Below are 24,181 nucleotides of genomic sequence, written 5' to 3' on the forward strand. Positions count from 1 at the left end.
TGGATCTATTCGAGTCGATTTTTTCTGTTAATTTTGACTCTAATCTATGCAAAAGTTGACTCGTGTTTCTCCCCTTCGAATTTGTATTAAGATTTTCATGTTGCTTGGCGGTTGCTCTGCAATCTTGGTATGTTTAAGATGGCGTGAACCCTCTTGGGGTCGTGGACTACCACTTTGACTTGCGTATGCATTTCTTTTTTCCCCTATAGCAACCCTATCTTTTAATAATTTAAAAGGATGGATTCATGGAAAATATGTAAAACGAACTTTTTGTATGCCTTTTGTATTTGTGGATGTCTGAATTGTTATTTTTGTAAATCTTTTCTTCTGTTGGTGTTATTGAGTGTATGATGTTCTGTATTTACACTCTTGTTCAAAGGTCAATGTATCCTAGCCTAAGGATTTTAGATTTTCAGAAGTTTAATTTATAAAGAACTCCTTTTTCACTATTCTTTGTTCGAAGCTCAGAGATATGGCATCCTCAGGTTGGAAGGACTCAAAGAATCAATTTTTCGTTTTGTTAATTTGAATAATATCCAGTGAACATATTGCCAAGAAAATAAATATGAGATACCCTTTTTCTCAGGACTCTCTTAAGCATACCGATATAGGTTTGAAACTTGTACCATTTTCTTGGATTTGAGATATGTTCTCAGAGTTCTTAATTTTCCTGTAAAAGTTAAGTACTTCCCATATGGTTGTTTTCCATCACTGACGTTAAACATTTATCAGCATTTGATCCTTGCTTGCATTTAAAACCAGCCAAAAGCATAAGGGGTAGCTCTCATGGTTTCTGTATCTCCTTCTAGAAATAAAAAAATATTTCCTAGAACACATCTGGTACTTGATGTCTTCTTAGTGATAATTCTTCACCCAAATGACGGACTAACACCAATGAGAAAAACATAAGCTGAACTTTGGATTCCACAAGATTAAATTTGGATATTATGATATTCATAGGAAAGTATTCTAGTTTAATCCAAAATATCAAGGCTTTGTCCTGGGGAGATGGTGGGACATTTCTGTTATTAAGAGGACGTTCTAATGTAGTGAGTGATAATTTTGATGCAATGATGGTTTTTGGCAACTAAATCCATAAGGTACTTCTGGCTATTGAAGGTTTATACTCAAGTCCATGGTAATATTGAACTTTTAACATCAAAATGATAGTCATTAGTGGAAGCCATTTCTCTCTAAACCGCAATTCTGTTGTATATCATAACTTCTATCATTTTGTTTGTTAAAATCTTAGTCTCTCTGCCTTGGTTTGATTATAATGGATTTGTTGTGATTATGCTCTGTCTTCATAGCTTTCCAATTTATTTATGCCCATTTAATTTCTCTATGCCACACTGTTGTGTACTATAACTACTTGTAGTTTTCTTGTCAAAATCCTAGTATCTGCCTTGATTTGATTATAATGGTTTTCTTCTGACTATGTTCTGTCTTCATAGCTTCCCAATTTATTTCTATCCGTATCCAGTTTCATTTTATTTTGTAATTTTTTTTCTAGGATCTCCTATTAATATCTATCAATATTCTAGTTGAAAGGAAATATTTCTTTTAAGTCCCATTTTTGTTTGCTATACAATTCTTGTAGATTCCAGCAAGGTTTGCCTTAGATTTCTGTACTGGGATCTTAGCATGTCTTTGTCTACCTTAGATTCCTTGTGTTTAAGCTATTTAAACTTTAACAATTATAGATGAATTAGGTGTAACAGCATCTACAACATCACAGTCTTGAAAACTGTACTGGAGCACCTAACTGATGAACGCCTTGTTCCAGGACTAGGTTTAGAGAGACAATGGTAGGCTGAACTTAGACAGTATGTGAGAATCCAAAGCATTTCTAACAGATGCTCTGGTTGACACTGTTTTTCTGTCAAGGCAATTCTGTTGCAGACTGAAGTGGAGTTGGGTTTAGCAATAATTCAATCTTGTAATGTTAGTTCTGGTCATTTTGTTTACTTCCACAAGTGGTTGTGTTATTTTTTTAATTGCATAACACAGGAATCAATTTTGAACTTTTCTAGTAATGGGAAACTACAATCTTTTGCCTAATTTGCATCTTTGTGTTGATTTTTTCTTTTCTTTTTGGGTAGTATACCGGTGGTGATAATACTTTGCATTTCCACAGGATATTGTAGAAATTTCTTGTTCCACAATAAAAGAAAACAAGCAATGGCAAACAAGTTAGCTCGAGGACAGCTGATCCTTCAAGATGAGAATTTGGGTATTCTAAATAAAGGTGATGAAATGTCTATTTTTTATAAACAGGAGAGAGAACCATAAGAACTGTTAATTTATGTTGTTGCCAGCTAAAAATTTTCATTTTATTAGGGGCTTCCACAAATGGGAAAATGAAGATATTGAAAGAACCCAACAAGAAAGGAGCAAGGGAACCTTGTCGTCGAAAAGCCCTAAATAATATTACAAACTCATCTCGTCTTTGGCAAGAAGCCTCGTCAAAGAAGAAAGTTAATTTGAAGGAGTTCGATATTGCTGAAGAAATGTGTTTGCATGATCATAGGAAGTGCATAGAGGCACAAATAACAGCAAGGGATCGGTATATGGACAGTGCTTTTTTAGACCATGGTACAAGTTGATTTCATTTCTCTACACATTAATTTCATTTTCACATGTTTTTTGACCATCAAAGATTGTTTCTATGTGCAGCAGCATCAACACTATCTCCAGTGGCATCTGTGAAGTTCAAAACATCGAAGGTTCGTTCATTTTTGGTGTTTTGATGTTCTTTGAATGTGTGGATTGTTATCCCAATAAACTACTTTCATTTGTATGTTGCAGGCTGGTCTTGGTAGCCCTCCCATGTCTCTGGAGTTGATGCCAACACCTCAACTAACAAAGCCTACAGCATGTTTGAGCAGAGGCGCGCCTTCAATTTTGTTGGACTGTCCTTCCCCATTCCAATTTGATATACACAGTGTTGAGTTTGATCTGAAGCCAAATCCTTATGATTAACTCCCAATTCTGGAGTTGGGTTCAGCAAGGTTGATGGGGATTATTCTCATTCCCCAATGTAATTTGACAGAGTCAGCTTTTCATTTTTTGGATAAAGAGTACCAGATTGTTGCATTTGGTAACATTTCAAATAGTTTTGTTGTCTGAAATACTATAAAATCCTGTCTTTCTGAGATTCTTTTGTGTTGTAGATGAAGCTTTTTCTTTAGCTTTTCTAAGGATGCCAATCCCTTTTTGTTATTCATTTTGCTTTCTCCCCTGAAGGTGATTTCCCTCTGGTTCCTGTGAGTAGAGAAACATTCATTGGCATACAGAACATACCACAGAAAGAGAAGGAAAAAAAAACCGACTGGCCAACTCTGGAGGAAATCCATTACACAAGAAGTAATATGATATAACTAGAAAGAAAAAAAAAGGAGGAAAAAAAAAAGTTAACTATCAAGTCTTCCTAGCTCTATCTCATTACACAACTATGATATAACACAACCTATGGATCCAACTTCCCAATCCCAAGTCTTTTGCCAGCTCTCTCTCCCTCTCTCTCTCTATCTCATTTTTTTGTGCACTTTCCAGTGGTCTTCAGCACTTGCACCACCTCTGAGCTCCTGCAGTAAACTGAGGTATGAGAAGGAACATAATAGCTAATACAAGTTGTTCTGGCAATTGAAGTCTGCATAACAGTAATACAAATTCAATCCTTATTTCTGTTGCACCTGGGAAAGTTTGTGCATGTGGACTCTAGCAAAACCATGTTTTAGCAAGCTGGAAGTAGCAGAGGAAGCAATGGACACAGCAACAGAAATAATGAAAACTTGTATGACTTGCTTGTATGATTTAGTTTTGTTATCCTACAGCCATATTTTTATTTGCATTGTCCTTCTATTGAGTTTGAACCCAAGTTTTGATGAGGTTGGATTATTTTTTTTTTCTTTCTCTTTCCTCCTTTATCCCTCGAAACTGAAAAAAAAAAAGAGGTAGAGGTAGAGGAATTAGTCAAAGATAATATAGTCTACCTCTAATCCTCTTCTCCCCCAGGCATGTCAATAACTTTAAGAAGAAAAAAAATGTAACAACCTAATGAAAATAATGTATTATTGATATGGAAGGCATTGTGGATGTTGTGTTCTGCTTCAAGGCCACAACACCACCATTAGGTGATCCCTTGCAAAGTATGCACACAGTTGTTGAATGTACCTCCCTTTATATAAGCAAAATCTCATGCATTAGACAATGGTCACCACAGCTGGAATGTAGATCTCACTTCTGGTCAAATTTACCACAGAGAAGATATAAAACTGAATGTTTCTCCCACGCAACGAATATAGTAAATAGGACAAAGCGACTTAGTAATTTAGGAGTTAATGCAACTACTAGCTGTCATGTGAGTTCATCTTTGAAAATAAATATGCATAGGAAACATACTTGGTTCCACAAGCGATACTTACCAGTATCAAAAAACACAACGGTAAGTGACATTATCTCCAGTAATTTCACCACTGTATGAGATTTTCACCACCTGCCCCTTCTCCAGTCCATAATATTTTGCTATAGGATCATCTACCAACATCCGAGGCATCTGAAGGAAAACAACAATTTTAGAAACTCTGTAAATGACACCACAAATGTATAGATACAAAGGACAGAACACACTTTTATTGGTATATCTATCTCACAATTGATCACACAGATGGGTTTCTGAGCAGAACCTAGGAACAGATTTGCTCTGCAGTTGATGATTCCTCATATATATAATGCTGTATTCAATTAATATGGATATATCAGCCAGATCTAAATGATCAAGGAGGCTGTATCAAATTCTGGACAGGGGCTCAGGAAGCAAGAAAGATACATGTTAAGAACCGAGATGCATTAACTATGGGGGTATTCAACCAAGAAAATATTATGGAGCCAGAGAACACCACCACGGCGTGCCATGGCATTGAGAATTCTGAAGATGTAGCAGAAGTCCATAATAATAAAGAATAAATTCACATGACTTGGTCAGGCATGAGAAGCATTCAAGGATTTTGTTGTGCCACATTGTCTGACCAGTTCATAACTTATTCTGGATATGTGCCTAAATAACAATTACATATCCAATTAATAAAACATAGAATCAACTATATGCAAAATTGGCCCTAATGATTGATCAAACCCCCCCCCCCCCCCCCCAAAAAAAAAAAAAAAAAAAAGACATACCACCCCTAGAGCTAGCCCGAAAGTCGCGTAATCACACTTTACCTAGCCTATTTCTACTAGCTACCAAATAATCCACTCCATTAGTTTATCCTCATTAGGTGATGATATCAATTGGCTAGAATTTAAGAGATGGCCATGCTAGCCTTAAAGAAAGGCAAACTTACTATTTTTCCCTTCTTTGAATCCCCCAACCAAACGTTTCCAATGCTCTCACCATTAATAGGAAATCTGGAGATCACCGCCTCAAGTGTCAAGCACCAACTTATATTCTTACCACCCCATTTCACCTGAATATTTTCATTCCTTACAAGAGAAAAAAGAGAATCTCGTTCCTTGATTAAGCTCTTGCCATTGGTGAACCAGTGAGACAAACTGAAAAGCCTAAATTGTTCATTGGATCTGAAACCCTGCCACGCCTGGGAGAGAATGGAAAGGTTTATCCACCAGCAGAAGCTGCCGTAGATAAGATGTATGGCTAGTAATCAGTTTTTTAGGATTTCAGAACCTGTAATCAGCCTAGAGACAGAAGAGGAAGAAGAATAGACAAAGACTAAGGAAGAAGAAAAGAAGAAGAGAAGGGCATGTTGGCTCTCCCCTAGTACTTTATTTATAATGTAAGATGATATCTCAGTCAGGAAAACTTTCCTAAATCTCCCAGAATCTACTAAAAATGAAACTATCCTAGGGAATTCGCTGTCAACCAAGCAATAAAAAATTTAGGAAGTAACCAAGATAGAAAGTAACAAAAATATAAACCTAATCTAAAATAGAAAGTGATATTTTAACACTCTCCCTCAAGCTGGAGTATACATATCAAAGGCTCCAGCTTGGAATAACAAGACCATGTCAAGAAACTTAAGTACACTTGAGCATATGTAGCAATAACAAACGCCGGTAGACACCATAAGTACTTCATCCAGGAGATAATCAACAGCAACTTAAGTAGACAATCCTTCATGTCAACAAACCATCCAACAACGAGAATAATAGACAATGGTGAAGATGAACCATATCCATAAGTATAACAACAACAACAATTATACCAAGGGCACATCCAAATAATGCCAGTCATAGGGAGGAATCTCCACACAAGAAGATAAAATGTGTGGCCCAAAGTTGCATATAAGCTCTTCACAAGAAGGCAAGTAGTAGGTAAAAGGCAATATGAGTTACTAGGAACCATGTAGGTAGACACAAGGCAATATGCAAACCAAGTAGGTAGATAAAAGGGTTACTGCAGACCAAGTAGGTAGGTAAAAGGCAATATGGGTTGCTACTAACCAACTAAGTAAAATGTAGTATGGATTACTACAAACCAAGTAGGTAGAAAAAAGACAGTATCGATTACTATAGATCAAGTAGGTAAATAAGAGGTAATATGGGTTACTACTGACCCAGTTGGTGGATAAAACGCAACCAAGTAATTAGGTGCTGTTATAAAATAACATCTTGAGAAAAAATCGTGAACTCTTGAGCAGATAAAGAATAAAACTTAAATCTCCCCCTCACATGTAACATTACACATGGACAACTAATAACAACCAACTGCTAGAATCCCAAATTCAGTGTTACTTAATTGTTTGGATACTTAAAGGAACCATGTTACTTGATGAAAGCAGGCACAAGAGCTTCCAGTCATTATTGATGCCAAACAGTTACCCAAAAAGTGCAAAAAAATAGTGGCAAGTCAATAGAAGTGCAACATTCAATCAGTAATTGGAACACATCTATCAGAAGAATGAAAAACAGAATTGTAATTGATTCTGATAAATAAGACAACAGTAGCATCAGTAGCCATTAGGGTATACTGCAGAACCCAATAATGTAAGTTACCAGTAATAGGATAGAATCGATAAGGTACACAAGCAGAACAACTTATCATTTAACCAAAATCTTGAACTAGGCAACAGTATCTCCTGAAACAATGTCTTTGTAACTAGTAAAACTTATACAAGCAGCAACAATGGACACAGGGTAGCACTGATGCATCAGAAAACAAACCAGGGCAGCAGGAAAACAAAGAACAGTGCCATAGTCTATTTACCAGAAGAAAGGAAAGCTGAGGTCGATTCTGGTAAATAATATGGCAACAAACTATCAAAGAGATATCCTAGTTATCAGAAGAGAAAGAAATAGATGTTGTTGTCAATTCTGATAAGTGGGACAGAAGTACCATTCACAAAGAATTTCCAAACACTTGTCGTACTTGATACCAGTAATAGATGCAATGGGAAGGCAATATGGCATCCACAATTTTTAAGTGCAAAAAAAATTCAACAAAACAGGAGCAGAAGTAGTATAACTTACAGCAGTATCCATTGCAACATCTATGAGTTTTTCTAGAGCAGGAAAATTCCATAAAGCAGGGATAGCAGTAGCATATCTTGCAGCAGAAGTCACTATGGCATCAACAGAATTTTCCAGAGCAGCAAAATTAGGGACAGCTGTAGTATATCTCAGCCGAAGGTTGTAACAATTTCAGAATATTGCAGAGACATTTACCAGGAAAAAAATGCAAGGGTCTTTGATCCATCAATAAATATCCTAGAGGCTATTGATAGAGCAGATGTAGCATCAGAATAGCTTGTGAATCTATTTAGCCAGGAAAAAAACTAGCGCTCATCCTAGAATCCTCTTAGATCACTAACTCCGACAAAATACAAATCCATTCCTCTGGGTCCTTGCAGTAATGTTTGGAATGCAAAGGGATCACCTGATTAATTATTAAAGAGGGATCTTAATATATGGGTAAAGGCAGTGAAGAGTGGATGCACAACAGGAAAGAAAAGGAGGAAAAACTGAGCAGTGAAGAAACTGAAGCAACAATCCTTTGGCTGATTAAACCTGCTCTAATACTAGGTTAGGATTTCAGAACCTATAATCAGTCTAGGGACTGAAAGGAAATTCAGAAAGAGGAAGAAGAATAGAAGAAGACTGAAGAAAAAGAAAAAGACAAAGAAGAAAAGGGGGGGGGGGGAAGAGCTTGCATGTATATGTTGGCTCTCCCCTAGTACTTTATTTAAAATGTAAGATCAAATCTCAGTAATGAAAATCCCCAAAAATCTACTAAAAAGGGAACTATCCTAGGGAATTACTTGTCAACCAAGCAATACGAAAACTAAGTAACAAAAATAGAAACCAAATCTAAAATAGAAAGTGATATTTTAACATAGTTTAATGCATATATACTGCAACATATACTATTTTATTAGAACAGTCAAAGAGAGAATATTTTTTTCCATTTTCCTCTTTTCTCAATGGTTGTTAAATTTGACCCCAAGTTGGCGAGCAATTCAGGTCCAAGCACAAACCCCCCCCCACCCGCCTCTCTCAAAAAAAAAAAAAAAAAAAAAAAAAACAGTTTCTGATAGAGCCCTGGGATCACAGTATTATGCTATATTGGGAGAGGAATGATTTGCTGAATATCGGGCGAACAACAGTTAGGGAAAGAAATCAGATATGGTCCTAAAAAGGAGGTTTTTGAATAAAGAATGAAGAATGAAGAATGATTTGTAGAATATTGCAGCATATTACTCTGAATAAGAGAGATTTGGGGACAGGCAGAATATTTACTACTGAATGAGAGAGATTTGGGGAGATTAAGGTTGATTAGGGGTTATAAATAGGGGTAAGATGTGAGTAGTAGTTAAGGATTATTTACGTGAGTGTTTGGGCAGCCGTAGGCTGAGGGCAGCAATGTGCTGTGGGGGGTGATTGGCACCATTGTAACCAGTTTATCACTATTCTTTGTTATTCTATAAATTAAATAAAATTGGTTTTGCATTCGATTCGTGGGTTCTTATCAGTTTCCTACACTCTGTACTTCCCCTACAAAGGAAGTAGAGCTACACGACCAGGTTGTGGCTGTTCACGCTGCCATGGGTTGTCGGCAAATGGATCTGGGCATCTTTTCCATTGCTTGCATTTTGCAGGCGTGCAGAGTATGCTGTTTCGCTTGAAAACTGCATACAAAGGAGCAACTTCAGTGTATCGATTTAATACAGATCAAGAACTCACCATGATCTCGGTAATATCTTCCTTCCCCGCCCCCCCCCCCCCCCCCAAGAATCTGAAACTAGAGTTAATATCTCTGATGTCTCAGTATCACAATGAGATCTCAACGAATTTTATTGTAATAACACGCAGCCCACCCAAGTAATAACAGGCAGCCCACCCAAGCATGGCTTCAAGTCAACCAAAAGCAAGCACCCAAGCCAGTGAGATCTTAGTAAGATCTCTGTCCAACCATGTTTTTTTGGCTGCCTGGGTTGAGATCCCAAACTAAATTTTCGAACTATAGTGTGTTGGTCCAAATTACTGTTACCACCTTATATCATTCCTAAACAAAATGTTTCAGTTTGTAACCTCATGCAGTCATAGGTTTTGAGTCTGGAAACTGTCACTTCAAGAAGAAAGGGTAAGGCTGCATACATTACAACTCTCCCAAACCTCATAGTGATGAGAGCCTCATGCACTAAGTGAAGCATTGATAAAAACCAAAAGAAATGTTTGATCAGCACTCTGAAGACAACTCTCAACCCCCCCCCCCCCCCCCCCCCCCCCCACACACACACACACACAAAAAAAAAAAAAACCCAAAGGAAAGATGGTAAAACAGTCATTTGTTCTGATGCCAGGAAAAGAATATCTCATTCATAGTTACTGTGACAACATTTGTGCTTATCAAATAATGTTTGACCAAGGCATAACTCCTTCAACACAAATCGGACTTAAACAGCAAAGGATTTATTAAAAAACTGGTTTTATTGGGGTTGTATGGTAACGTTTCTGTTCCGTTTCCCTATTTTAAGGTAAGGAACAATTTTTCCTGTTTCTATGTATTTTCAGTGTTTCTCACTGTTTCCAGGTTACTGAAATCATTTGTGGTTACACAGGAATAAAGAATGTTTCTATAACAATAAAAATGAATGAAACATGGAAGGAACTTTGAGTTTGTTGGGTTCTAAAGCAGGAGATCATGTTTTGATGTCAAAAAGAGAAGAATGGCCCCTCTGTTCTTAGTCTTTTTTTTTTTTTTTGCGTGCAATTTGGTGTTTCTCAAAGTAGGCTCAAAACTGTGCCAAAACAACAGTTCATTATTAAATAATAAAAAAAAAAAAACCCAAAAAACTTGACACAAACAACAAACAAACCAGATTACACATACATGTTTTGGGCTGTTTCTATTCCGAACATGCAAAAAAAAACAAGAAACAAGAAACGTAGCCACACAACCCCTTAGTTCATTTAATACTAAGAGGCTAATGTAAAGTAACATTCCTTAGTCTATTTAATACTAAGAGGCTAATGTAAAGTAACAATCCTTAGCCCAGTCAAACTACCTATAAAACAAACACGTTTTTTAAATCAAGAAACAGTTTCATTACTAATAGATATTCTCTCAAACAGAATTACCCAAATGTAAGGGTAGCTATACTAAGCCAATGACTAATTCTAAGAACAATAATAAACAACTGTATGCCTTAATTGTTTCAAACTTCCAATAGCATGCTTCTTCACTTTTATGGTCTAAAGGTCCTATCTTCATTCGGATCATCTGATGAGGCTTGATATTAGTGTTTGATGGCTTGAAGTGGCATAATATTGATCTTTTGATGATTTAATAATGTGACTTGATGCTGATTTTGTATGCATACATTATATAATCTAGCACGCTAAATGATGGAAAACAAGGGAGCTAAAAATAACACTTGGTCAACTCTAGGGGCTGGTTAGGCATGCCACTTGTCGCCTGTGCTTAGGTATCCCTCCACCAACTTGGGTCACCATGCCACATTGCCAACTATCAAAATCTATAGCACTGATATGGAAATATGCATTGATTTTTTATACTGTTAGAAGGGCATACTAGGAAATAAAATAGCACTTGAGATTTAGCCCTTGCACTAAATCTCAAGATGAGAATCTGGCAGAATATAGATCGCAAGATAGGAAGTTTCCTTTTTTTTCGTATACAGAATATTCCATTAAATACAGGGTTTCATTTTCAAGGCCTCTCTCATTCTCCTCTCAGTTCTTCTTCTTCTCATTCTCGAGTTCTGTTTTTCTCCTGTTTTTCTGGTTTACATATATCATTATCATACTAGGATGAGTAAAAATGTTAATATTGACCTTAATGTATAAGTAATTCTCTGATAAAGAGATGTCGTGGTCCTGAAAATTTGAAAATCAACCAATTCAAGAGGTAGTTGAAAATGGAGAAGAAATAGTTGTTGCATGTTATGGTCTTGAAAACTTGTTACGGTGGAACAAACTATTCACTTGACCATTGTCAACTGATTCCGTTTAAAAATAAAGTTGAATATCGCAGATGATATTGCAAACTTGCACTTTCTACTCCAACAGTAATTTTCTTGATGGAATCTGCATGTCTGAATAAATAAACAAATATTGTGATCTTTCTCCATTTAAAACCAACCAGATATCACTCAGGCCAAACTTGTAAAATAGTGAGGGAATAACTGGAAATAAACCTGCTTGTCTTCCAAACTGAACTTCTTCATCAGATTCTCTTTCTCTGCAGGAGTCAACATTTCATGTTTTGGCTTAAGCACATGCTTTGTGATGTTGACCAACAAGTCATGAATCTGAGGAAAATGCCTCACTAAGAGTTAGAAAACATGCGATAGAGCAAAACAAAAATTCCTTTGACATTAACTTGTATTACAAAGAGAGAAGAAAAACCAAAATTCGTCTGACATGAACTTGTATTACAAAGAACAAGGGCAATCTTAAATCTTAAAATGTATAAAAGCTAGACATGCATTTTCCCACTTTAAAATGGATTGGACCATGGCTCAGGTTTTGACTGAGATGGGCCAATATTTCAATTAAATCTCAGTTTCCCAAGAAACCAAAACAAAAAACGATGGGTTAGTTTAAAAGGTCCCAAGTTGCTACCATACTTCAGACATCTCCGTAGTTTCAACCAATATTTCAAAAATTTCAGTACTTTAAACCAATAAATGCCAAGCCATATTCAGTTCCGACCAATTTAAACCAACCCAATTCCAGCAGTTTTGCTAGATTCAAAAACTGTTAACTAGTTTCAATGGTTCCAACCACTTTTGATCGAACCATCACATGTCCAGTTGTACCCCAAAAATCACCGGTTTCAATATCATTTTAACTCATCTTGGCCATATCTCAGTCGGTAGAAAAAAACCTTGAAATCTTAATACTTGAATTGTACAAAGATCACTGACACAGAGGGGGGGAAGAAGGTAATCCTTTAATTAAAAGAGTATATGATAGACATGCAAGATGAAATTCCAGATTTTATTTTCCAATTGGTAAATAGAATCAGAGAAACAGCTTTCACGCAATTTTTACTCAAGGAATATGATTTCTTGTTACATCAGTGACCAGACTAAAATGAATCACAACATGCTGTGCATTGGGTGACAGTCCTAACTTCATTAAGATGAAAATGAAAAATGAGAAATTACAAAGCAAACAATGGGAAAACTTAAAAAAAATAATAATAAATAAATAAAAAATTGAGATCTAGCAAAGAGTGCAAGTCTGTGCTAAGCAGTAGCTGATTCTTGTTCCCCCAATAGATTGTTTGTTTGCAAGAAGAAACTGGGGTGAACAATAAGGATAGGGAAAAGTCCAATGTTTACAATGAAATTCCAAAAACTCACTTTCTTTGGTTCACAAGGGTGAAAAAATGAGCAGACAAGCTTCCTTAAATTAAGGAACATGTCTGCTGATGTGTCTCTTGACTTTTCCCACCACTGCGTAAAAAAAGTCATGTCATTTTAGATGGGACTTTGTGGAGAACTTAAATAAACTTGTGAGGACCAAATATTCCATGTTTCCCTCATTTCTCCTTCCTCTCCTTTCCTGTTCCCCACCCCACTACCAGTGGGTCCCACCTCTTTTTATCTTGCACAAATGGTCCTTAGTAATGGAATTTTACAATGCATGTGGTAAGCATAATACAAGCGATTAACAAGAAGCTTTATATGGAAAGACTGTAAATATTAACCAGTATTTTTAGACAAGGCAAAACCTAGGCGATTAGATTGTCGAGGCACTTATGGAACCATAAAATCTGATCAGGCAGTGGTGTAGTACAAATATGTACCTAGTTATACTTTTATTGATCTTGACCTGTTTTTCTGTATAACTATAATATCTGCATGATCCATTGTTAGTCCAGTCAATGTACAATATCTAAGGGCCTGTTTGGTTACATGAGTCTGGAGATTTCAAATATCTAGAGATTTCAAATCTATAGATTTCAAATCTGTGGAGTTATAATTTATAAAATTAGATATTTGGTTGTGAAATGAAATTTGTGGATTCATCCTAAATAACTATTTGATCGACGTGATTTTTTTGAATGTGCAAATGTATAGCTTTTTTGAAATCTCTGGATTTCACCCCTTACCCATAAATCTCGTTCACGCTTTAGTGTAAGGTGATCTCAGATTTCATGATCTGGATTTTACAACCAACGGGTATTTTCGTTCTGATCCGGTTTGAAATCTCGGTTCTGTACCGCCCAAAGAAAGGAGTAGGGTTGGTGCATTAGTGTCCGATGTTGCCAATCCCAAGCTGCTGGGTAAAGGAAGATCAGGTAGGCAGCTAGCATTGTAAAACTTTAGCAAGAACGCTTTGCATGGGTCCTAGAATTTTATATTCTTCCCATGGAAAAAAATTCGATCGAAATGGTCGAAATTTCAATCGAAATGCCTGCAAAAATCCAAATCGAAACGAAATGTAGTAGTAGGCACGAAATGTATCCATATCGATTTCGTATTGACCGAAATGTCGGTCGATACGAGTCGATATTTCGGCCCGATACCATATCGGGCCGAAATGATACTTCCACAACCTTTAAAGTATCCAACTCGAGCTCATTTTCAACCTTACCGTCATTTCGCAGTGCCGAGCGATATCGCCCTGGAGATTTCGACCTCCTTTTGAAGATTTTGCTGATTTCTCTTGCTTTCATCCCCTTCTACACCTAATTTATAGTATTCCATTTCCTTCAAACACTTGATTTGCTCCTCCATTTGTGCATTTTCTCAAATCTTGCAAGGTGAGTAACCAACTTCCTCATTTTTTTATTTTTGTTTCATTTGTGCCTTAAATCATGTTAGATTACTTCCAAATTTATATATGTTTACTTTGAGTGTTGATCTATGATTTGTAGTGTCAAAATTATTTTTTGATTCTTCCTACTATTTTTTTATTTTTCTGTTATTAAAAATTATTTACTAAATTATGTATATTGTTAAAAATGTTTATGTATAGTACATGTATAAGCTTCAAATGAATGTATGTAAGAGTTGAGACACCATATTGCTGTGATGGTGTTGAATTAATTTTTTTTTTCTGTTAATTATGTAATTTTACTGTATTTAATATATATTTAAATAATTAAAAATATATTTAAATATTAAAAAAATTATTAATTTCTGTTTTAAATTTAAAAATAGGAGAGTATTAGTGGAAGCATGTATGCAATTTTTTGAGCATGTTGTGGATATTTTTAAGATAGTTAGTGCGTATTTTATATATTTTAAAATTATTTATATATTAAAAAATATTTATATAGTTATACATTTTTTTTTATATTTAAAAATAGGAGGTTATTATTAGAAGCATGTATGTCATTTTTGGAGCATATTGTGGAGCTTTTTAAGATACTTAGTGTGTGTTTCTTGTATCAGGCACTCTATTTTAAAGATGTCAGACATAGCTTGGGATCATGGGAGGCCATTGACGGCTGATAAGAGGAAGAGCGAGTGTAATTACTGTAAGAAACAAATAGGAGGAGGTGGGGCCACTTAATTGAAGGTGCATCTAGCTGGTGGCAACAGGGATGTAATAGGGTGCCCAAAGGTGCTCAGAGAGGTCAAGAAGGCAATGGCCTCATATATTAGTGGTACAAAGCAAAAGAGGAAAGAGAAGAGAACACAGGGATGAGTTCAAAGATGCTCGCTAGATGACCTTCCGATCCCGAGGGTTTGGTAGGGATGAGCCAGAGACCGTGACCCGATCCGAGGCCGATCAGGAGGAGGGTGATGATGATGAGTAGGGGCCAACAGAGGATTGATGACATCGGGAGGCAACGAGGGGTGCGGTTGTGGGTCCTCTAGAGAGCGAGGTATGGGATGCATGGTGGCTCCTAAGTCCCGTGAGGAGTTCTCGAGTGTGAGGCGGAGGCTTCTATCCCACGCCCACAAAGGGTCGAGCTCTCCTCGGACATCCTCGGATCCGGATCTTGAGATTTTTCGCAATAATCCGGCCCTATTTGCGAGGCCTGAGCATAAATAGAGAAAGTTAAAGCACTTATGGGGGAGTGTGAAGGAGAAAGTGGGGATGGCTTTCTCCAAATGGGCGCATTACCATAGTGTTCCAGCCATCAGCCCGGGGCCCTACTACGAGATATGATTGAGCGAGATAGGCGGTTGGGAGTGGTGTCGGGCCCCACTCCATATGAGATATATAATGTGTATTTGCCTAAGCATAAAGGACATAAATGAGTACATTAAGGGATTAAAGCCCATGTGGAATCATTATGGAGTGACTCTGATGGCTGATGGTTGGATTGGTCCCACTAGACAGTCCATCATCAATTTCATGTTGAATTATGATGGGAGGACAGTGTTCCTCAAGTGAGTAGATGCATTCGGTGAGAAGAAGGATGCAAAATACATTTACAAATTACGAAGCAAGTGGTGAAGGAGGTTGGAGTGGAAAATGTAGTTCAAATTGTGATCGATAATGGCTCCAACTACAGAAGTCAGATGCAGAGAACTCCGGGTATCTAAAGTCTAAACATATAGTATTAATTTTCATTTGTAAATACATATATTTACATTACACATAATCACATATACATGTACACTTTATAACTTTGTATTGATGGCTTGATGCCTTGATGGATGGACAGATATAGGCTCTTTTGGACTCCTTGTGCTGCTCACTGCATTGACTTAATGTTGAAAGAGATTGGAAAGGTCAAGCTTGTGAAGAATACCGTGGAACAAGCTCGACATGTTAGCACCTTCATATATAACCACACCTATGCATTAAGGATGATGAGGGACAAGTGTCAGGGTGAGTTAGTGAGGCCAGGCATAACCAGATTTCCTACTAATTGGATAGCACTGCAAAACTTTGAGAGTAGGAAGACTGGCCTTAGGAGTATGTTTGCATCGGGGAGTGGTTTAACCGGGAGGGTTCTTCATCGTGGGAGGAAGGAGAGCTCGTTGACTATCCTTGATGAGACTTTCCGCACATGTGAGGATAGTGATGAAGATGCTTGAGCTCGTGGTGAATGTGTTAAGGATGGTAGATCGGGAAAAAAAAACCCTACTCTAGCACACATATTTCTGCAGAGATAGGATGAAGCGCAAGTTGCTCGTCCACCCACGCGGCAACAAGAAAGTCCTTCAAATCATCACGAGTGGGAGTCTATGTTGCGCATCCAATGCATAAGGCTGGTGAGTTATTAGTCTAGTATTTAATTTAATTTTCATTATGTTATCACACTATTAAGCATTAACTATTTTCATTATTCCCTTTTATGACATACTTTTTCTTACACGATACTATTTAAATCCCAAGTACCATTACAGGACAATCTTGGGATGAGGCAAGATTTGATGGATCTGTCCAGCCGTGTGGAGAAGTTCGACCGGAACCTAAACAAGCAATCATCCTCTGGAGGTGAGATAGTGATTTGAATCATTTGATATTCACAATTCGTGTTTTATACTAAGTCATTAACCTAGTAACTAGTTATTGTTTTTTCTCTTTATATATTAGATAAAGGCTTTAGGGATGCCACTGGGAGCTTCGGTCGTGTTGTGGCCGTCGGACGGTAAGTCATTCATTTATTTCATTATACATTTAATTATTATTTCTATCTTTAATTTAGTTATTTAAGTATTAAAATGACTTGGAGTCATGTTTGTTCTGGTGGTGGTTGCAATTTGGCGTGATTCACACAACTTAAGTAGGATTGCGCGTGCTCTCTCAACATGTTCATCCCGTTGTGGCGATTGGAGCACCTTCAGCCTCTTCACTCGAGGCGCAACCGTTGGGTGTGAAGCATCTGAGGACCTTGTCTACCTCCTATATAGGGCGGGAGGATCATATTAGACGGGATGGATAAAGAGAGCACCAATATCGGTTGGCCGCATATTTGGATGGATGATGATGATAACCCGTTTGGGTTAGGGATAGTAGATGGATTCTGGATGAGGATGGAGGTCTTCCCTGTCGTTCGAGGAGATGGGGGCTGTGTGGGGACTTCTGGTCCGAGGGGAGGCCACTGCAGCCGCCCGTCCCTTCGTCCACACCCTGTGCATCCACCCGGTGAGGTTTGTTTTCGGTCCACCCGGGATGAGGTGACTCGCCTCCGGCGATGACGCGTGGTGGTGTGATGCGGTGATGATGATGATGGAGGGGATGAGGGGGTGTGGGACCTCGTGATCGGATTCAGTGATCCTGGGACAAACCACCACCCCACCCGCGTGGGTCGGGGACACCACCGGATTCCGGAGGTCGTTCCCCCGCGCCGATTCCCATCGGCTGCTCTCGCAAATGTTTTTCCATATTCGGGAGGGAAGGGAGCGCCTGCCAGGCCGCCATCTTGGGTCCTCCGTCCATCCGTGCCGGGCTTGGTGGGATCTATGAGTCGATGAGCATTGATGATGCTGAGACTCCTCCACCTCCGGGGATCCGATGGCTGGCTGCCCTGATCCGTGTGGAGAGTATTGGTTCTCCGAGTCGCTTATGGTTATGGTCCTTATGCCTTGGTGTCCCCCGGCTTCGTTCGGGTCGCCGCTCCCCGCGGAGCCTTTGGTTTGGGCGCCTTGGAGCTTTGGTGTCCCTCCCACTATGTTTCGAGTCCCCTGCGACCTTATCGTATCCTTATCCTTCTCCCGGAGTCGCGGTGCTCTTTCTTTGTTGGCGATCTTCCCACTATTCCACGCCACGGCCCACCCCACTAGTTCCTTTGGAGATTCACCTTCCCACCGTTAGGGAATCTTATGCTGTGGATGAGGCCCTCGAGGTGCGTTCTTGACTTGTCCAAAACTATATGGGGCGGGGCAAACATCTGGGGTTATATTGTCATTTGTATGGGGTGCGCGAGAGGAGACCTTGAGGCTTGAATAATAGACTTGTAGTAATAACATTCCCTTCTTCTTTGATTCTGTCTAATGTGTATGTACCATATACTTGGATGTTGGTGTTACATTTCGGTAGTTTTTAGTAAACTAGTAGTTTTATGTGTTTATTATGCTTGAAATAGCTGTATGCAAAATCCAAATCAATTTGGTGCATTTGGGCTCGTTGGTTTTCAGAATCGGTATCCGTTTCGGTCGAATGTTCATTTCGTCGATTTCCGATTCTTCCTAGGACATTCTTGCTCAACACTCTGAACTGGGTCTAGTGAATAGTGAGCTAAAGTTATCTAGGGTATCCCCCATAAGAACTGCACTCTTCAATGCTACACCCACAGGCGAAGCTGAAGAATTACAATGGAAATCTCTCAAAACACCCAAAACCCTAAGTCAAAAATCCCCAAATCTCTGAATTGCTTTACAACAGAAAACAGGTCAGTTGGGTCACCACCAAAGTATGTCGGTGCAAGTCAATCTTTCAAACTAGGTACAAGAATTCAAGCAACACATAACAAAGTAGACTGTAGAAATACTTGATATATTGAAACAGGTTTTCAGCTATCTCACTATTTCAGATGAAATTGGTTTCAATTTGTCATACTAAGGTGAAAAAATCATACCAATCACCATACCTTATACGACCCCATGAAATTGAAATGGCAATCATACCAAAACATCCCTCAGTCTCTTTACTGTTTCAGTTTCCCAGTTAACTAAAAGTGACCTTATCAGATCAGCATTTACTTGGGACCCTCCTCTTATGAGAATCTGTTTTAGAGCTGTCTAAATTAGTACGCAACGGCCAGAGCCTTAGACACAAATTCGATGAATGAGATTATGGCTTCAGCATTTGGTTCTATGGGGATTCATTACCTCCCTGTTGTGGTGTTCCCAAGGAGGTGTTTCCAAGGTAGTGTTTCGGGTGGAAATTCCAAGAAAGTTATCTTATTTATCTTTATCCTTCCATCAATTCAAATAGGTCAGAACTTTTCTATCCATTATGTGTATACTAAGTTATTAGTTAATTATGGATTAGTTAGTTGAGTTCTTGTTCTAGATTTCAATTCTGTACATCGTTGTTGAACTCTGTTTCCAGATCAGTTATTTCATGATTCCTAGTATCCTATTTGAACTATTCTTCCTCAAAATTTTCAATTCCACAACTGATTCTTCAAATCTGATGTCAGAATGCCTGTCTGGTATTCTGGATCTGCTGCTGAACTTTCTCTTTTTATCCTCGTTCGGTCCATTCAGTGGTTGAAACAAAAATGAATAATTCTAATACAAGTTGGATTTGTTTAACTGCTTTTTCCTGAATTTATTTTTCCTGGCCTCAGGATTTTGTTAAAATTTCATTATGCTGTCAAGTCATTAAATCAGATCGACATTGATGATTCTTTTGCATTCTGAAATTTCTGGATATTGAATTCTGTTCTGTTCCAGGTTTCTGGTTTCCTTATTCCACTATGAAAATTCATTAACTTGAAATCTAGCTACTGGATTGATTTCAGATTTTGATATTCAATTTTGCTATATAAATTGAAAATTCTCACTTGTGTTTTATGTATCTCCTGATCCTGGTTTTGGTTCTGAATCCCTGCGATAACTGAACCTAACCTTAGGAGCTTGTTTGTTTGGTGGAAAAAAATAGGTGGTAAACCAGACAAGATTTCCATAAACATCAAAAAGCCTTTTGTTTTGGTAGGTACTGTGCAGAACCGAGACAACTTTCCATAACTTAAAGGGGATTGTCTTCTGATGTGCCAGTCATATTTGTCATCCAATCCCTATCCAAAGTCCCACCCCTTTGTGTAGGATTTGAGAGGGAAGGGAGGCAATTGAACAAATTGATGAAGGATTCACAAAAATCACTTTTCTGATCCTTCATTCCCATCCCTTCATTAAGGTTTGTTTGTTTGGCCAAATTGTTTATTTGGGCTGAAAAATATGAGGTCGGGAAAAAGGCTGAAAACCAAAAACATGTTTGTTTAACTGATGGGATGGGAGCGAGACAACTTTCCATAGTTTAACAGAATTCTCAGCTGAAGTCACAGTCAAAATGTCCAACCCCATCCCTCTCCAAAGTCCTAGTCTTCCAAGTAGGACTTTGTGAGAGAGGGAATTGAATATTCTCTTCATGTAGGGCCCACAGAAATAGTTTTCCATTTCCCTTTCCTTTACTAATTTCCTCAAGGCCTCCCACAATTACAGATGGGTCCCACCCCTTTTACTATTCTGCCCTTTTTCTTTCCTGCAAAGAGAACAACCCTAGGTGATTTAGATTCTCTATCACGGTGTCTCCACAAAAATCATCATGTAGGGAAATTACTTACAACCCTCAAATATTTCCAAGACAAATGAAATGAATCCAACATTAGGAAGGCAAGATGACATAAGCTAACAGTTATTGTCCATTTACCTTAAACACCTCAACTTTAGCTGGAAATTCAGACATAGCTTTACGTGATACGCTTGTCATTTCATCTTGTAAAACCACTATCACTCGGGAGGGCCGCAACAAAACATCTTTGCTCATTATTTGGACAAAAATATTCTTAATGATTGCAAGCCTGACCTTACCAGGTGGACAAAAGACCACTAGAATCTGCAATTAAAAAGACAACACCATACAATAAATGTAAAGGATTAGCAAGATGGATGTTGTGTAATAGAAACTTCAAAAGGAACTTCTAAGAAGGAACTTAAATTCAAGAGAGACAAGAAATCAAGTACAAATAATAAAAGTGACTTAAATCACATGATAATACACCAAATAATTTATACTATCCAAAATTAACTTAGCCATCTGGCCTTATCTTATAACTGCCATGACTTAAAGAACTCACTAGCACAGGACCAGCCAATTGGAACAGAATGTCCATGAGAGTTGAACAAGATGGTTTGATCATGATACTGCAAAACCATTATTAATAAGTTGACACAGAAAACATTTATGCAACATAGTTGTTAAGATGCCGCCTAGGCATCCAAGTGCCCATGGAAATGGAGAGGCGAGCCTCACCTTATGGGAGTTCCATAAGGCGGTCACCTTGGGGTCCTAACTCTACTGAAGGAGTAGAGGTTCCCAGTGTTGGGTCTAAGTTGTCCTCCAAGCAATCAAGCTCCAGAACTGCTGCAAGGAGATTGAAAAGCGCACTCACTAAGGCACCAATAAGGGTTTCTATGGATCTTCACGTGAGACGCACCCTTGAAGAAGTTGTTGAGGACAGGAGGGCCAAAGATAATACTCAAACAACCATATTCAATAGAATAAGATTGCTAGAAGAAAAGACGAGATTGGATAACCACATTGTTGATTGGATACATCAGCAATATTCCCTTCGATGTTGTTAAAGCTAAAAGCTTTGAAGTGATGGAGGAATCAATAGCACAGTATGGTTTAAGGTATAAGCCCCCAACGTATCATGTGGTTGGGGTGCCTTTGTTGAAAAGTACAAAGGAAAGAAAATTATTGGAAGCAGTATGAATGCACACTCATGTCTAATGGGTGGACAAATATAAAGGGTAGGCACCAGATCAATGCCCTTGTAAATTGTCTTGAGGAAACATTCTTCTTGGGTTTTGTGGATGCATCTAGCCATGTGCAAGATGTGAAAATGTTGTTTCAATTACTTGATAGTAAACTAGAAGAAACAGGGGAAGATTATGTTGTTCAAGTGGTCATTGACAATGCTTTAAATTACAAAGAAGTAGATGCATTATTTAATGGAGAAGAGGGCTAAATGTATTAAACTCCTTGTGGAGCCCATTGTCTTGATATTATGCTAGAAGACATAGGGAATTTAAAACTATATAAGGGATTGTTAGCACAGCCAACGAGAATAACAACCTTCATTTATAGGCACACAAGATTGTTAGAGGCCATGAGACAAAAGACAAATGGTAAGGATCTTGTGAGGGTCACAACGACTAGATTTCTCACTTCATATTTGACACTCCAAAGTTCACTGAAACATAAAGATTACTTGAGACAATTATTTATTTATGGGATTGGATAAGCTCCAATTTGTCTAAGACAGAGGCAAAGAAGAAAATAGTTGAAACCATATTTGCTATGACATTTTGGCATGGTGTGGAGGATTGTATTAGAGCATCACAACCTCTTATAATTGTATTGAGGATTGTAGATGCTAATAAGAGACCAACAATGCTTGTAGTTTTTGTAGCCATGCAAGAATTGAGGATTGTAGATGCTAATAAGAGACCAACAATGCTTGTAATTTTTGTAGCCATGCAAGAGGCTAAGAGGAAAATAAAGGAAAATGTTGGAGGCAAAGAACGATTGTGGAAGAATATCATAGATATTATTGATAGGTGATGGGAGAGTCAAATGGAGAGACCTTTGTATGCTACTGCATTATTTCTTAATCCTGGGAATTTCTATAAGTTAAGTATTGTTGATGATTATTAGTTTGGCTATAGACTTTCTTCAATCAAGTCATTGCAAGACTAGAGTCTAATGCAATTATATAAGATAAGATATGTCTTCAAACTAGCACATACAAGCAAGCTAGAGGTCCTTTCGCAACAGGTATAGCAATCAAACAACATACACCTATGAATCCTTGTAAGTCTTTAGTAGTATACTTTTTGTTTTTAGTTATACTTAATTTGTTTGTACTTCTAATTTTTATATTAATCCAAATTACAGTCATTTGGTGGGATACATATGGAGGAAATGCTTTGAGCTTTCAAAGATTGCACGGAGGATACTAGACCTTTGTTGTTCCTCCTCTGGTTGTATTTGAGTTTATTAAGTATTTAAAATTTTTTTAAGTTTTATTTTTGGAAGAATGACTTGGGATTCTCAGCTTATAAATTCAGATTCACACCAAGAAGGGGAATAGACTAGAACATGAGCAGTTGAATGATGTAGCTTTTATTCAGGACAATTGTCATCTTCAAGAAATGTTCAATGAAATTTTTGGTCAATTTTAGACAGAATCAGTGGAGCTGCCCCCAAAATGATTGCTTGTAGATCTGTTCTCCCGTTTCCTAATGGTCACACTTATGTGTTATGTAGAAGCGTACAACAAGTAGTACAGCAACACTATGACATGGGAAATCTACTTTGAACATATATACAGAGTACCACGTTTCAGAATGCACAGTCATGTACTCTCAGGTTTATCCTTTTTATAGTTTGAACATTTCTGACGGTTATTGAAGTTGTTTTACATGAAATGTATGAGTTGAATACTTCCTATTACTAAATTATGCGTAGAACGGGATACTTTGGACTTTCAATACTACTGCATTTACAGGATATTTCCGATTAATGTCGTTCCAGAGACGAAACAGGTATTCCACGTAAGTTAAACAGAACCTCAGTGTTTCAATTTTCTCGAAATGTAAAAAACAAGTATGGATGGAATTTAGAACCTGCTCATAAAAAAAATAAAACCATGTGTGTATACCTTTTTAGTAGCATCGGAGGCGAGGGCAGCGCTGATACGGATGCGCTCAAGGTCGACGATGTCGGCGCCGTAGGCATCACGAAATTCCTGGAGGTTTTGGTTGATTTCGGAGTCAAGGACATCATAGCCTCTGTCTCTCAGCATCTCCAGCAATGTCCGTCTAGCCAGGTAGTACCTGTGGCTGTCCACGCTCCCAGTGTCCACCAAGTTGCGTATGCAGGTCCTGCCACTCCCACCATCGTTGTTATCTCCCATCTCTCTCTCTCGCTAACTCTGCGGGTTTGCAGAGAAGTAGAAGCTAATGCTGAGCTCGGAAGAAACAACCTGGAAGAGTTGCAGATATCGTCTCGGTCCCGCCGAGATTTTCCTAGGTGTGACTCCAACCCC

At 38.0% G+C, this 24,181-nt stretch overlaps 2 protein-coding genes across 3 annotated transcripts; one reads left to right on the forward strand and one right to left on the reverse strand.

Moving 5' to 3' along the window:
• The first annotated feature begins 2,139 nt into the window (after positions 1–2,139).
• On the forward strand, positions 2,140–3,266 carry LOC149002170 (protein PATRONUS 2-like). 2 transcript variants are annotated; one of them, XM_089136982.1, is made up of 4 exons: positions 2,140–2,248; positions 2,341–2,595; positions 2,680–2,726; positions 2,809–3,266. In XM_089136982.1, exons 1-4 carry the CDS (start codon positions 2,182–2,184, stop codon positions 2,980–2,982), a joined length of 543 nt encoding a protein of 180 aa, XP_088993108.1. In that variant the 5' UTR covers positions 2,140–2,181; the 3' UTR covers positions 2,983–3,266. The 2 variants fall into 2 exon arrangements, with proteins under 2 accessions (XP_088993108.1, XP_088993107.1); XM_089136981.1 differs by having other exon boundaries at positions 2,677–2,726; positions 2,809–3,263.
• A 51-nt stretch (positions 3,267–3,317) lies between these two features.
• LOC149002171 (DNA-directed RNA polymerases IV and V subunit 5B-like) lies at positions 3,318–24,181 on the reverse strand. Its single transcript, XM_089136978.1, has 5 exons — positions 23,795–24,181; positions 20,776–20,961; positions 11,676–11,789; positions 4,428–4,558; positions 3,318–3,587 (listed from the first exon to the last, which is right to left on the reverse strand). Exons 1-4 carry the CDS (start codon positions 24,047–24,049, stop codon positions 4,433–4,435), a joined length of 681 nt encoding a protein of 226 aa, XP_088993104.1. The 5' UTR covers positions 24,050–24,181; the 3' UTR covers positions 3,318–3,587; positions 4,428–4,432.

The sequence above is a fragment of the Hakea prostrata genome, chromosome 10, assembly GCF_041222555.1.
Source record: "Hakea prostrata isolate BN-2017 chromosome 10, UWA_Hpros_2, whole genome shotgun sequence".
NCBI classification, from domain to species: domain Eukaryota; kingdom Viridiplantae; phylum Streptophyta; class Magnoliopsida; order Proteales; family Proteaceae; genus Hakea; species Hakea prostrata.